The sequence below is a fragment of the Callionymus lyra genome, chromosome 11 (assembly GCF_982586985.1).
Source record: "Callionymus lyra chromosome 11, fCalLyr1.hap1.1, whole genome shotgun sequence".
Classification (NCBI taxonomy): domain Eukaryota; kingdom Metazoa; phylum Chordata; class Actinopteri; order Syngnathiformes; family Callionymidae; genus Callionymus; species Callionymus lyra.
Genome location: NC_141828.1, coordinates 26,874,470 through 26,888,864, shown reverse-complemented (window position 1 = coordinate 26,888,864; position 14,395 = coordinate 26,874,470). Strand labels below are relative to the sequence as shown.

Here is a 14,395-nt window from a genome sequence, read left to right as displayed (position 1 = left end):
GTTCTTTGGCCTCAAGAGTGACCATGACAACAATCACAAACTGTACAGAGATGAGTTCACCAAGACACTGGTTTAGATTAACATAAGCTAAAACATGGACTTTGCTCTTATCAATTGGCTGATAAGATTGAATAATAATGGAGGTAATATGTTTTTACTTTCAATGCATCCTGTTAATGCTTATTTGTGTCATTATAAAAATGTGTTAGGAGTTCACAAATCCACAATTTCACTTCTTTCCCGTACAAAAAGTTAGAAACTGTTGCCAGTTAAACTTGTCTTTAAAAAAATAAATCATTGACTTATTAGTACATTTTTAACACATTTACAGCCGTGCAGTCAAAGGAGACGACCTGATTATAATTATAATTGTGAAAGGGTTTGACTTTTTGATGTTGATGTTTTTTTTCTTTCTTTGTTCATACTCAGGCAGAGACAAGCTGTCGGCTCTTGTCTCGGTGCTCTAACTGCAGCTCTGCCTGTATGTTTCCTGGAGCCAGAATTCAACCAAAACTGCCCGTACTCCGTCTACAACACTATGAGTGCTGCAGAGAGAGAGGGTGAGTGTCGAAAGTGCAAGTTTACAAAAACATAGTTTTTAGGTGTGTGTCAGTAAAATATAATGATATGTTTGTAGTATTGTCGAGTACTGGACTCTGGTGTTGCAGAATTTACAGACCACATGACTCTTGATGAAGTCGTAACTGATTTCATTCATTTTGAAAACAAAATATTTCCAAATATCAGCTTTAAAAGCTGCTAGAGTCCACTGTATCCTCTTGTCCTCAGTCATCACCGGGATCTCACAGATTTCATTCTTCCTTTAATTGCGGAGGACATAATGACTGCCGGAAGTTTATTTGCAACACAAAAATGAAAAAAATCGATTAATTGTAAATTTAAAAATCAAATTATTTTGTACAAACTTTTTTAAAGTATAAACTTAACTAAATTTAAATAATTAATACAGTGCTGTTAAATTTTTTATAAGGTTTCATTTGAAAAAAACATACGTTGTATTCTTAGACCCCTAGTCTAAATTTGAAAAACTTTACATAGTTATGTATTTTGTCTCCTTTTGTTGTTTGTAAAGTCAAAGTTTTATGAACCTGGAGTAGAAACATTACATCAAAACTTGACCAAATCCTTTTCTTATTTGTCATATTGTCAGAGCTCGGACTTCCGCCTCTCGTGGAAGGACTGTGTCCTGATATTCCTTCTCTGGACAAGGCCCTGGGTGAAGTGGAAGAACTGGCACGAATGGGTGTCGCTGTCCGCCAGACTCACTTCAGCCACGTCACAGAAGTCACGCTGCCCATGTTGTGCTGTTACATCTCCAGTTGGTGGCACTGGGGCCCGGAGGGCCGGCCAAACTGCCCAGCATGCACCTCCGTCACGCCCCGGCATGCCAGCGAGCTGCTCGGGCACATACTCCGCATCATTCACAACCATGTGGGCGCAAGCCAGGGAGACTGGATGAAGCACATCGCAGGTACAGATTACACTTCACTCACACAAGTTCTGATTTTAATTCTTTTAATTCTCAGTTTTTGCCCAGCCAATCATATGCAAAGCCAGTGCTGAGCTGTTGAAGACCCACTTCGTGCCACTGATGGAGAAGCTGAAGAAAAGGGTAGAGTACGTGTTGCAAGAAGAAGAAAAGCTGAGAACAGAAGGAGCGGACACGTCTGAGGCAGAACTGCTGATACAGGAGAAGTTCAGCGTGCTGGTGCGAGACCTTTACGCCTTTTATCCGCTGCTCATACAGTTTGTGGATCATCATCGGTGAGATGTCGTTCAAGGACACTATTTCTAAGCTTCAAAACAGCCAAAATACAGAATCATGACGAGATGTCAACGACGATGCTGGCATTTATAAATGATACATATGATTTATAAATCTGACGTTTTAGTTCATGAAACACACAATTCTGAATTATATATATGACGCCTGCTTACTGTCTCACTTTTAAGACCTTTTCTATCCTCATTAGTGAGGTTAAGAAACAGCGGATGAGGTTTTATGACACAATGTTGTAATTTGCAGCGCACAGTGAGTGATGATGCCAGATTATTAGTAAGTTCCAGAGCCAACAATTCTAATAAATAATTAATAGCAGAGATAGCCATGCCTTACTTTGAAACATTCTGGTGTCGTGAGTCTTGTGGTGGATCAAGTGGTGACCTTGAGTGTTGGGGGTTACAGCGTCATCTGGCAGAAAGATCCGATCCCTGATGCGGAGCAGCTGTTCAACATGGTGGCAGAAGTCTTCCTTTTCTGGACCAAATCTCACGTGAGTCAAGAGCTATGATGTTGAGTTATTAGTGTGGTGTTTGATGGCAACTTTGAATATTTGGAAGGACAGAATTTCAAATGGGAGGAGCAGAACTATGTCGTCCAAAATGAGATCGATAATCTGGCGTTCCTGGTCAATCACGAGAAGATGTCTCAGGTGTGTGTGCTGATGAATATAAAACTGTGAACTTTGTGGCTGGATCTCTTAAATTTCCAGGTTAACTTCAACAAAAGGAGGAGAAAGGGAGATTGTTACTCTCCACAAACGTCACTCATTGTTGCGTCAGTGAAGCGACTCCTGGCTGTGGGACTGAGCTTATGTCGTCCGTTTCATCAGAGCCTCGTCACGCTGGCTAGAAGTGGCTTCAGTCAGGTGAGTAACCAAGTCAGAGAGATACATTCTGTCTTTCTGAAGTGATGTTTTAAAATAGTTTTTTAGGCACTTTATTGATAATTTAGATGCTATTTATGTTATATATACAGTATATATACTGTATATATATTATATAAGTTACTTATGACCTTTAGGTGAAACAAACTAATGATTTTTTTAATCTTCTCACAGAAGAAAACAGAGGATGAGATCCTTGACGTTCTGTGGCAGCACCTGCAGAGTTTGGTAATAACTTGAAAAACAATATACTTTATCCAGTGTGAATAGTTTCCTGATTTCATTATTTGATTACACTTATTAAAAAATACAGATTGTATAAAGAAAAATGTTATTAAAAACAAAAGTGAAATAAGAATATTCAGTGGATAACATTATAACCGAAAAAGATCACAATATATGTTTCATTTTTAAATACATTTCACTTATAAACATTTTTACATTAAACTGATTTTTGTTTGTTTTTTTTAAACGTATTTCAACATCTTTTTCTGACATTTTTTAAACAAATTTAATTTAAATATAAAACAAATGGGTCAAAATATATTATTGTGTTTTGATTTGTTTATGTGAGTTGGAAGAGAGTTGAATCATTTAATTGAAATTACAAAATGAATGTTATAAGCTGTCAATCAATTATAATTAAAATAGTCATTAAACTTGCCTTTAAACAGCAGGACTGTCATCAGAAACACTGCTTGTATCTTTTTTTTTTTACCCTGACCTCATGAGGGTCTCATAAACACAGTAAAAAACCTGATGAGTTTTAAAGTTACTTTACTATACGTGTCTTGACACAAAATAATGTTATTGTCACAGAGAATTCTGGGTAGTGCTGTCAATCGTCGTCTCAGAGTGGAAAAAAGCTTTCACATCCGGCAGCTAGTCTGTGTTGCAGGAGAAGAATCTCTGATCATTTTTTACATGATTCTTCATCCTCCTGCACTAATGTGTTGCTGTCACAACAGGAGTTTTTTGAGCAGCTCAGTGAGGATAGTTTTCTGTGATAGAAAATGTTGCATTGGAAGATGATTTAAAGCTATTTATTTGTGTTATATGTTGTTGTTACTGTGGAGATTTTCTCCTCATCTTTGACTCTTGACTGATATAATGAATACCAAACATGGTAATGTCACATGACCTTTGTTGCTGCAGCAGGGCACTCAGCACATCCGAGGGTTGCTTGATTCTTCGACTGATTCCTCGGACATCGTTAGAAGGATTTTAGTCATTTCCCAAGTGCTTCATCACCTTGATCAGGTGAGGATTAGAACAAACTTTTCACATTATCGTCTCTTTTGACATTGACTTTCAAATTTATTTTTTTATGATATTATAATCACGATTAATCCCAATTATTTATACTTTTTTGTTTTATACTCGTATTTTTTCATTAAATTATATTACAAATGAAAGCATATTTATCCTGCAATCAGTTTATTTTAACAAAAAAAAACAATAACGATCATTTATCAACATCTTTTTATTTGGATAATTTAATAAAAGTAAAGATACAAGGAATTACAACATACCTGAACACACCAGTGAGCATGTTGATGGCAGAGAAGTGCAAGCGAATGGAGATGAAAAATGATTCTTTATTGTAGATTTGGCATCTCTTGATTTTTTTGTTGTTGTTTTGTTTAAAGGAGAGTCTAATATAATATTTTCCTTTATAAGACATTGTTTTGTCTGTTTGATATTTAAAAGAGAAATTAAAGATTAAAGTCATGAAATTGTGTGAAGAAGTGAGAGTTTAAGTAAGTAAGTAATTTATATCTATAGAGCGCGTTTCCATACCAGGGTCACAAAGTGCTTAAACAATCAAAACAATAATATAAAGGTCAAGATAACACGGAGAACAACAGGAGTCTTGAGATGTTTCTTGAAGGAGTCAGTAGACTCCATCAAGCGCAGAGACCTCACAGAGGGGTGCATTGGTGCACGTTATCAACTTAAGTTATTTAAGTGATTTAAGTAATTTAACTTCTAAAAAAGTTGTTTTATTTTGTAACTTCTCCGACACACTTTACTATCAGTTTTTTGTGGCACAAATAGAAATCAATCCACTGAGCTCTTTTGTATTGTGTGAGTACTATGATGGATTTAAGTTTTTATTTTCTTTGCGGAAATAATAGTTATAATACAGAACATCTTTGTTTTATAGATTCACTAATTGTCTATTCACTAGTTGACAGAAATCTGAAGCTGAACACTGTTTTCTCTCCACTCTCTCATCAGGTGGAACGCCCGGAGAGAAACCGGAAAACTTCTTGGCACAAAGTCTTGTCCAAACAGAGGAAGCAAGCAGTGGTTGCATGTCTAAGAATGGCTCCTCTTTACAACCTGCCGAGGTCAGAACTAGACGTTTAACTCATCTTTGGTCACAAACCTGCAACTATTGTCAAGATAGAATCAGAAAACCTTGTTAAAAAGTGTTTTGGATGCATTATAAAATACATTGGATGAAATAAGACAACATAAAAATAACTGATATAACTGTGGATATTGTGACAAAACAGTATTTTGGGCAATTTTCGTTCCAGACACAGAGCTGTGAACCTGTTCTTGCAAGGCTACAACATGTCTTGGATATCAACTGAGGACAACACGTTTGAGGAGAAGCTTGTGGAGGATTTGGCTGTAAGTAAGATAAAAACAGAACAGAAAGATTGAGAAACAGCTTCTTTCCTCTGGCCATCAGACTGCTGAATGAAAATTTGACTTGAGCTATATTATTGTATTTATTGTATTTATAACATATAAGCACTATTGTTAACTTATTTGTATTTATACTTAATATACATTAAGTATTGTATGTAATATTTATAATGTTATTTATTTATTCTGTTTTTACTATAGTTCACTATTTTTAACTTATTAATATTTATATTTATATTTATACTTTTTATATATACATGTTTTCTGTGACATGACAAAAGAAAGTCTAAAGTCTAAAAACATAAATCATTGTTCATAAAGATGTCAGACAAAACAGTTATATATATTGTCCATGAAGTCACGTTTATTTGTTAGTCTTAGAATTATCTCTAGAATTATCCTCTGCTTTAGTCAGTTGTCGCTGTAATTGATCTACAAGCGTTTCTCTGTGTGTGTCTTGAAGAATCAGGGAGCGATGGAAGTGTGTGGAAGCGACAGAGAGGCGGGACATCGTGTGGGAGAAGCTATTAAACGTATAGATCCTCTCCTACAGCTCATTACACTGTTCAGTCAGAGCGCTCTGATGGACAAGAGGTGTGTTTGTATGTCTTTTTGTTTTATCGTCATGTCAGAGGTTAACTCAGACCACATCTGGTTCTGTTGAGTGTCCATAAAGTTTATTTTATTTACACATTAAGGAGTAGAAGGTTGCTGGTTGCTATGGAAGTATATCAGTCTCATCAGAATATACTGCTATAAAATCAAATACAGACTTGATTTCCTTTTTTTATAGAAGACAAAAGTATAAACAAAAGTTAAAATTAGTTTTTATTCAATTTTAGAACATGTAAAATAGTTGAGAAAATGTATGTTTTAATTATTGTTATTAGAATATCAAACTATGTAAAACATAGACATTTTGTATTTCAAATACTTAAAAATATATATCCTCAACCTTTCTATTAACAAATCATTGAATTAAATTCAACAATCACTTCTGTGTGGTGAGTATATGTTCTACTCATGCTTTTATGAGTTCACACCAAGGACTCCAGTTTCCTCTCACAGTTCAAAAACAAACCTCTTCGCTACTGCTGTGTGACTCGAAGGCCTACTGTCATTTTGTTGCTCACTTCTGAATTACTACAAATATATTATTATGGCAATGACATTTCTCTAATACAATATATTTTTTATATATATACTGTATATGTATATATATATCATATATATTTTTTTTCTATATTTCAAATACTAATGAGGCAACAAAAAAAGGAAAAAAAAACAACATTTTATAAGATGGTTATATGAAAATTATTATTTTGAAAAGGTGTCTGAAACTAGCTGGCTACCTGTTCAGGGTGTCTCTTGCCTCTTGCCCCTAGTAGCTGGGAAAGACTCCTGACAAGGGAATTGGGGCAAGAAAAAAAAACAAATCTAGGATGAGTCACTGCATTGGGAGATGTGCATGGGCAAAGCGACCAAATTAGATATGAGTCCAGGGTCAGAGGTCGTCATCAGCAGTGTTTACATGGATAATGATTTTAACAATAACGTCAAAATTTCTATATTTAAATAATTTAGAAAAATCAAGAATGTATTTTCATGGATTATCCAGAAGTCCTTTCTTCAGAAATAAAATAATTAAATGTTACTTTACTTAGTTTACTTGATGTAATTCATTCATTGAACCTTTGCAACACTACCTTTGCAACATTAAACTCATTAAATATGATGTTTTGTTTTGGGTCTGTACTTTGTTTCAGTGACTTTGGAATAAGTATTCTCTATAATTCCTATGTCCACATCATGGCCAAGGTAAAACATTTCTCTGAAAGTTTTCTTGAATATTTCATTAACCTGGAAAATAAACAACTCTTCAACACACATTATATTTTTAAGTGCAAAACCTTACTATACTGATGTTTTTTTCATGTTATTTTGAATAAAAATGCAGAGTTGCCACAGGCAAGATGAAGGTGATGATGAGGAACATAGTGAAGCTGAAAGTTTTGAAGTGAGTAAAAAGATAGTAAATATGCATTTATTTAAAAAAAAAACCAATACAAATGAATAATAATGTCAAATTAAAAAACAAAAATAATATATTTTCTTTTCAGGAGAAAGAGTTGGAGAAACAGAAGTTGCTGTTCCAGCAGGCGAGGCTGCATCACCGTGGAGCTTCTGAAATGGTTCTACAAACCATCAGTGCCAGCAAAGGTGTGTTATTCATTTATCCTAATACTCTATAAAGCTAGCAAAGGTTCAGTGATGTTGAAAGAATTGAAAATGTTGGAAAAAATATCTACACTGCAGCTGACATTTTTGATTTAACCATCAATCCATGTGTTTTCAGGGACATGGGGAGCCATGATTGCACCGACGCTGAGGCTTGGAATTGCACTTCTGCATGGAGGGAATGTTGCTGTTCAACAGGTACAGTTTTTAGTAATAAAAAAAAAATGTTTGGTTTGGAAAATGTAGTAAAAGCTTTCTTTATGGAAGTATGTCAGTGACATCAAAATATTGAATGGTTGAATTTAAAATGTTAAATTTAAAATGTTTAATCAAGATTTAGTGCTTTTTAAAATAATTTAATTTATTAATTTGTACATTGGAAGTTTGACTTGGTTTCCTTTTTTAATAATTTAATAAAAATAACACAATTTTAAAAATGTTATGTTTTGTTTTGCTTGTTTAGTATGATATTCTTATTACAATAATTCAAAAATACATTTTCTAAATTGAACATGTTTTAATTTAAAGTTTCCAATAGAGTACCGAGCTTCATGATCAATGAGTTAAGTTATCGTCTTCATGTCGCATGCTTGCCTGAAAGTTTGAAATACGAAATTACAAAATATAGAATATATTTTTTCATTGGATGTAAAAAATGAATTTATTGTGCGATGTTTTTTGTTCAGTATTTTTTAACAATTAAAACCAGTTCAACATTTCAATACTAAAAACTCTTGAAAAAAAAAAAAGATTCAATTACTTTTCTAAATAATTAAATGATCCCAAAAAAAAAGAATAATTCAATAAAAATACAGTTCAATATTTGAAATGCTAACCCTTGTGTTGTCTGAGGGTCAAGGTGAACGTCTTGCAACACTACATATGTATTTTTGGAAGCCAGGAAGGTTTTTTACCTGGACCCAGAGACAATACATGGGATAAACTCACATTTGTTTTCAGGCCTCTGGATCATGTTGACCCTGAGATTCAATATTTGTATGGCACTAATATACTTTCATACTTATAAATACATATTTGTGTATCAGTAACCTCTAAACCTTAGGAATTTCAAGCAGCTTATATTCTGGTGACATTCCTTCATTAACGCGGGAAAAAAAAACCTCCTGAGGCGGATCACTCTGCAAAAGGAAAGACAACCTTTGATATAGTCGCCAAATAATCTCTCCTCGTGGCTACAAATATAATCATCAGTTATCTTTACACAGGATTATTTAAATGTAAATAAATAAAACAAAATCCATCATACACCATGTGGTTGAGTCCCGGAGTCCCGGGACCTTCCCTCAAGGTCTGATGACATGAAATGTGCCTAGGATAAGAACTCTCTCTTTCCTGCTTTTGCTTAGAAAATGCTGGATTACCTGCGGGACAAGCGAGATGTTGGATTCTTTAAGAGCACGGCAGGACTGGTGAGGTCATGCAGGTGAGAGAAGCTGGCTCCTTTTAAAAACATACAACAGACGGGACGCTTTTTCCAAGGGATGAGAAAATGCTTTTGTTATTCCTGAGCCTATCTGTGTATACAGTGTTCTGGATCTGAATGCGTTCGAGAGGCAGAACAAAGTGGAGGGATTAGGCATGGCCATGGATGACAGCTCAGGTACTGTGTTCATATGGAAAATAAAAAGCGTTGCAGCCCTGTCACAGGGGTCCAGCTTCTTCTCATTATGGTCCTCGCATTCCAAAACCTCCCTCAGTTTCCAAACATCCTCTAAATCTGTCACATCCCACGACTCCACACCTGCCTGTCAGACCTGCTCACTGACCTTCTTATTCCCAGGAGACAAGGTGATGCCAGATGGAGATATAACGTGTGACCTATTCCGCTTCCTACAGCTGCTCTGTGAAGGACACAACTCAGGTTATTTGCCTTCAGCTTCACTTCTAGTGTCTGTTCACTTTGATTTTGCATCATAATAATAATAATTTTGTTCAGCATATCCATCCATACAAACATCTATATAAAAACAATCAAATAAATACATGAATACAATCAGATAAATACATGAATGCAATCAAATAAACACAAAACATAAAAAGACATACATAAATAATTATAAAATACATTTGTCTTTTTTAGACTTCCAGAATTATCTGCGAACACAAACTGGCAACAACACAACTGTGAATATCATCATCTCTACTGTGGACTATCTCTTGAGAATCCAGGTGAGCCTCAGTACTAAGATGTGGATTTGTGTCTGTGACATCCTTACTTCTATTTCAGGAGTCCATAAGTGATTTCTACTGGTACTATTCTGGCAAGGATGTGATCGATGCTCACGGCCAAAATAATTTCTCCACGGCTATTAGGGTAGCCAAGCAGGTGTTCAACACTCTCACCGAGTATATTCAGGTCGGTCTTTTTTATATGATATACATTTTATTGATAATAGAGTTGGCAGTCTGCAAAAATAACTGTGTTTTATCTCAATCTGATCTACCAGACTTCATCATGTGTTTCTGAGCCAAACAGATTTAAAATGAAGTTGTTTTTTTTAATGATCACAGAATTCTCACTTAAATATTAAAAGTTATCTTGTCATAACTCTCATTTCAAAGCAAGAGTTCTCTCAGAATTCTAAATGTAATCCTTCCTCCGACTTTTTAATGTTATTCCCAAATTCTCACCCTATTCTCATAATTATCATTTTAAAGTCCGAATTTTTACTTAGAGCTTAACAGAATTCTAACTTTGGTATCAGAATTCTAAACTTCAAAGTCTTCTATTTTCCTAATTCCAAATTCAAAGACAGCATTTCCTCTTATCTCAAATGCATACTTTTATAATACATAATATTAATATCAATTAATTTCATGTCATTTTAATGCCTCTCCCAAACTCTCACTTGGATCTCAGAATTCTCCCATCCGAGTTTAAAGTGATTTTTTTTTCCACTAGCCCTAATCTTCCATATTTTATCATACATGCCTCCACGTAGTCAAAAGCAACTTTATTGATAAAAATATTGATCTCACCTCCTCAGGGGTCTTTTTTGTGTTTTTTAATGTTTACTGGAATCAAACAAAAAAATGACATTAAATATACTTTATATAGAAAGGTTTTTATGTGTATATCTTTTGGAACTTAATTGAAGCTTCTCCATGATTAATTAGTCACTGGACGTTCAACTGTTGTAGCACATTACGGTAGTTGAAGTAATTTTGGAGTGATATTGGGGGACTATATTTAGTGCAATCGTATTGAAAAATACACAACTGAATGGATGGAGTTATCCAACATGCTTTAGTCCCTAAATGTATTGAGATTTAGCCTCAATAATAATTTCCACTCGTTACCAATTTAAAGCAAACAAGAAATTAAATACTAATGTTTTGTTCTCTCTCAGGGTCCATGCACAGGGAACCAGCAGAGTCTGGCTCACAGTCGTCTCTGGGATGCCGTCGTTGGTTTTCTTCACATTTTTGCACAAATGCAGATGAAGCTCTCTCAGGATTCCAGGCAGATAGTGCTTCTGAAGGAGTTGATGGATTTACAGAAGGACATGGTTGTCTTTCTGTTGTCTATGTTAGAAGGTAAAAAAAAATATTCATGAGATTAAAAATGACTTTAGATAGAGTTCATAATTTTTTTTTCCCATAGGAAATGTGGTCAATGGAACGATCGGGAAGCAGATGGTGGATATGCTGGTGGAATCGTCCGCCAACGTGGAAATCATTCTGAAGTTTTTCGAAATGTTTCTCAAATTGAAAGACCTCACAGCTTCTGACGGCTTCAGGGAGTTTGATCCTGAGCACAGAGGGAGGATCTCTCGGAAAGACTTCCAGAAATCCATGGAGAGCTTCAAGCTTTTCTCTCAAGCCGAGATTCAGTTCCTGCTGTCCTGCGTTAAGATGGATGATAGCGAGATCCTGGATTACCCGTGTTTTGTGGATCGCTTTCACGAGCCGGCCAAAGAAATCGGCTTTAGCATTGCGGTGCTGCTGACCAATTTGTCGGAACACATGCCCCACGACTCCCGGCTCAAGACCTTCCTGGAGCTCGCTGGCTGCTTCTTGACGTTCTTCCAGCCCAATTTAGGACGCATCGAAATCCTGGGAAGCGGAAAACGCATCGAGCGGCTCTACTTCGAGATCAGCGAGTCCAGCCGCACGCAGTGGGAGAAACCTCAAGTCAAAGAGTCCAAGAGACAGTTCATCTTTGACGTGGTCAACCAGGGCGGGGAAAAGGAGAAGATGGAGATGTTTGTCAACTTCTGCGAGGACACCATCTTTGAGATGCAGCTCGCCGCCCAAATATCTGGATCTTGCAGCACAGAGCGATGTTCGGAGAAGGAAGATGAGGAGAAGGCTGAAGACGAGGGGAGTCAAGACTCGCTCCTCACGCGTCTGATGTCTGTGAAGAACATCAAGTTTCTGATGAGAATGACCGTCAGGGATCTTTTGCTTTTCACTCTTAGTTTCCTGAAGTCCTCGATCACGATGATGTTGCTCTTCGTCAGAGAAGTGTTCCACTGCAGCGTCTACGTCCTGTACGTGTTCTTCATCAACAGCGGGCTCATAGAGGAGGCTCAGAACATGACGCTGTCGGACCTGATGAACGTGCTTCTGGAGCCAACCCTCGACGAAGTCACGGACTTGCAAATCCCCTCGGATCATTTGAAGAAGTGCTCTGCCGGGTTTCCCTCTCAGACGGCAGTCAGAGAAGGACGTAAACCTTCGCACTGCAGGGATGGACTTTCTAACGTGTTTGGCCTGAAGGTGAAGAAAGATGGTGGCGAGTACCGACTTGTGACAGAAGAAGTCACGTCCAGCACGACCAACCTGTTCAACCCCCTTGACAGTGACAAGCACCACGGGACGGTACCAAAATGTTCTTAAGTACTGTCCTTGTACATTCTAATTGGTTTTTTTTGGCTAAAGGAATCGAACACAACTGCTGAAGACGTGACAGAAGATGAGAAGACACTTAAGTCGGAAAAAGAACAGTATGTTTTTCATTCATTTATCAGCAAAACACCTACTCAACATATCTGTGGTTCACCTTTTGGGGTCTCGCTGTTTCACAAGTTTTTTTTTTGCACTTATTACTACATATGTAAATGTATAGCATCAAGCTGTAGCCAGAAACATTAAAGCTCCTTGTCTCCTTGACCGATTGGTCACTTCAATACAGCATTTAAGTTCAAATAAAGTGATCGAAAGCTGTGATTGGTAAGGCTGGGCGGCAAAGCATTATGGGAGCTGGTTAGGTCACAGTTACTTAAAGGGTTGTTGAGAGGGATGACACCTCATATGCAATGTTGAGTTCGGAAGTTGAAATAACTTTATTTTGTGAAAAATGTAATGGTCGCCCAGAAATGCTGAAGGCTCTGAGTGTTGAAGGGTTGTCTTGGTTGACACGTCTCTTCAAAACTGCGTGAGCGTCTGGGTCAGTACCTGGAGAGTGGCAGACTGGGGTGTTGGTCCCCCTATTTAAAAAAGGAGGACCAGAGGTTGAATGCCAACTACAGAGGCATCATACTCCTCAGCCTTCCTGGTAAGGTCTACTCTAAGGTCCTGGAAAGGAGGGTCAGGACCTCAGATTCAAGAGGAACAATCACTGTATTCCTGAGTTGTGTGCAGATCCGTGTATGCCTCAAGTGGAGAAGTTTAAGTATCTTGGGGTCTTGTTCTTGCGTGACGGTGTTCCAGAATTGGAGATTGGTCGGCGAATTGGCGGTATTTCATTCACTCTACCACACTGTTGGCCGTAATAGAGAGCTGAGCCAAAAGGCAAAGCTCTCTATTTTCCAATCAATCTTTTTCCCCCACTAACCTACGGTCATGAGCTTTAGGTCATGACAGAGAGAGCTAGATCTCGGATACAAGCGGCTGAAATGAGTTTCCTTCGAAGGGTGGCGGGCGTCTCCCTTAGAGATAAGGTAAGAAGTTCTGTCACTCGTGAGAGACTCGGAGTAGAGCCGCTGCTTCTCCGCGTGGGAAGGAGTCAAATGAGGTAGCTCGGGCATCTCTTGAGGATGCCCTCTGGGCGCCTCCCTTTGGAGGTGTTCCAGGAGCGTCCAGCTGGGAAGAGGCCAAGGGTTCAGCCCAAAACCAGGTGGAGAGATTATGTCTCTTCACTGGCCTGGGAGTGTCTCGGGATCCCTCAGTCAGAGCTGGCAGATGTTGCCAGGGAGAAGGACGCCGCAACCCGGCGACCGATAAGTGCATGACAATGGATGGATGGATGGATGTCAGGTTCATTAGTTAAAAACCATGTAGTTGCTTTTATAGATTGTTCAGGTTTTTTGGGGGTTTTTTTTGTCTCTTTCTACTTACCTAAAACTGCCTCAGGAAATAAACTAAAGCCGCATCTTTATATTGTCTATTTTCTGTTTTTAGCGATAGGAACATGGATGAAAAGATAAACAAAGCAACAGAAGAGAAGTTTAGTGCCAGAAGGTCTGAAGAAGCAGAAATTCATCATTCTACACTTTGGTTGATCAACTTACACAAGAACCTGCTGGTGAGATAAAAACAACCTTTACATGCCAGCATACATCAATCACTCGTACATGAACTTTTCCTGTTTTTTTTCTCCAGAATTACTTTGCCCGGACATTTTACAACATGCGCCTGCTGGCTCTGTTCGTCACCTTCTCCATCAACTTCATTCTTCTCTTCTACAAGGTCAGGATCTCAAAAGAAAGAGTGTCTTCAGTTGGGACTTGATCCGCCTGTAGGAATTAGAATCCTTCATTTGGTCAATGTTTGAGCTGTTAAGGCTCTAAAGGTCTTTGTCAGACATGTCCAAACCTTTTTCCAACAGGGCCACGATTTGTCTT

At 37.5% G+C, this 14,395-nt stretch overlaps 1 protein-coding gene across 1 annotated transcript in view; it reads left to right on the top strand.

Moving 5' to 3' along the window:
* Window positions 1-14,395, top strand: part of LOC148069805 (ryanodine receptor 2-like) — a 78,855-nt gene that overhangs the window by 47,755 nt on the left and 16,705 nt on the right. Inside the window, exons 59-83 of the mRNA XM_087803305.1 lie at window positions 430-560; window positions 1,172-1,492; window positions 1,548-1,785; window positions 2,207-2,294; window positions 2,367-2,453; window positions 2,514-2,669; window positions 2,862-2,915; window positions 3,843-3,947; window positions 4,929-5,041; window positions 5,234-5,330; window positions 5,812-5,942; window positions 7,115-7,166; window positions 7,306-7,365; window positions 7,469-7,568; window positions 7,705-7,784; window positions 8,954-9,030; window positions 9,134-9,207; window positions 9,388-9,468; window positions 9,688-9,776; window positions 9,835-9,963; window positions 10,958-11,144; window positions 11,212-12,431; window positions 12,492-12,556; window positions 13,953-14,076; window positions 14,154-14,240. Coding sequence (XP_087659431.1) covers window positions 430-560; window positions 1,172-1,492; window positions 1,548-1,785; window positions 2,207-2,294; window positions 2,367-2,453; window positions 2,514-2,669; window positions 2,862-2,915; window positions 3,843-3,947; window positions 4,929-5,041; window positions 5,234-5,330; window positions 5,812-5,942; window positions 7,115-7,166; window positions 7,306-7,365; window positions 7,469-7,568; window positions 7,705-7,784; window positions 8,954-9,030; window positions 9,134-9,207; window positions 9,388-9,468; window positions 9,688-9,776; window positions 9,835-9,963; window positions 10,958-11,144; window positions 11,212-12,431; window positions 12,492-12,556; window positions 13,953-14,076; window positions 14,154-14,240 — 3,946 coding nt within the window. The remainder of the gene's footprint in view (window positions 1-429; window positions 561-1,171; window positions 1,493-1,547; window positions 1,786-2,206; window positions 2,295-2,366; window positions 2,454-2,513; window positions 2,670-2,861; window positions 2,916-3,842; window positions 3,948-4,928; window positions 5,042-5,233; window positions 5,331-5,811; window positions 5,943-7,114; window positions 7,167-7,305; window positions 7,366-7,468; window positions 7,569-7,704; window positions 7,785-8,953; window positions 9,031-9,133; window positions 9,208-9,387; window positions 9,469-9,687; window positions 9,777-9,834; window positions 9,964-10,957; window positions 11,145-11,211; window positions 12,432-12,491; window positions 12,557-13,952; window positions 14,077-14,153; window positions 14,241-14,395) is intronic.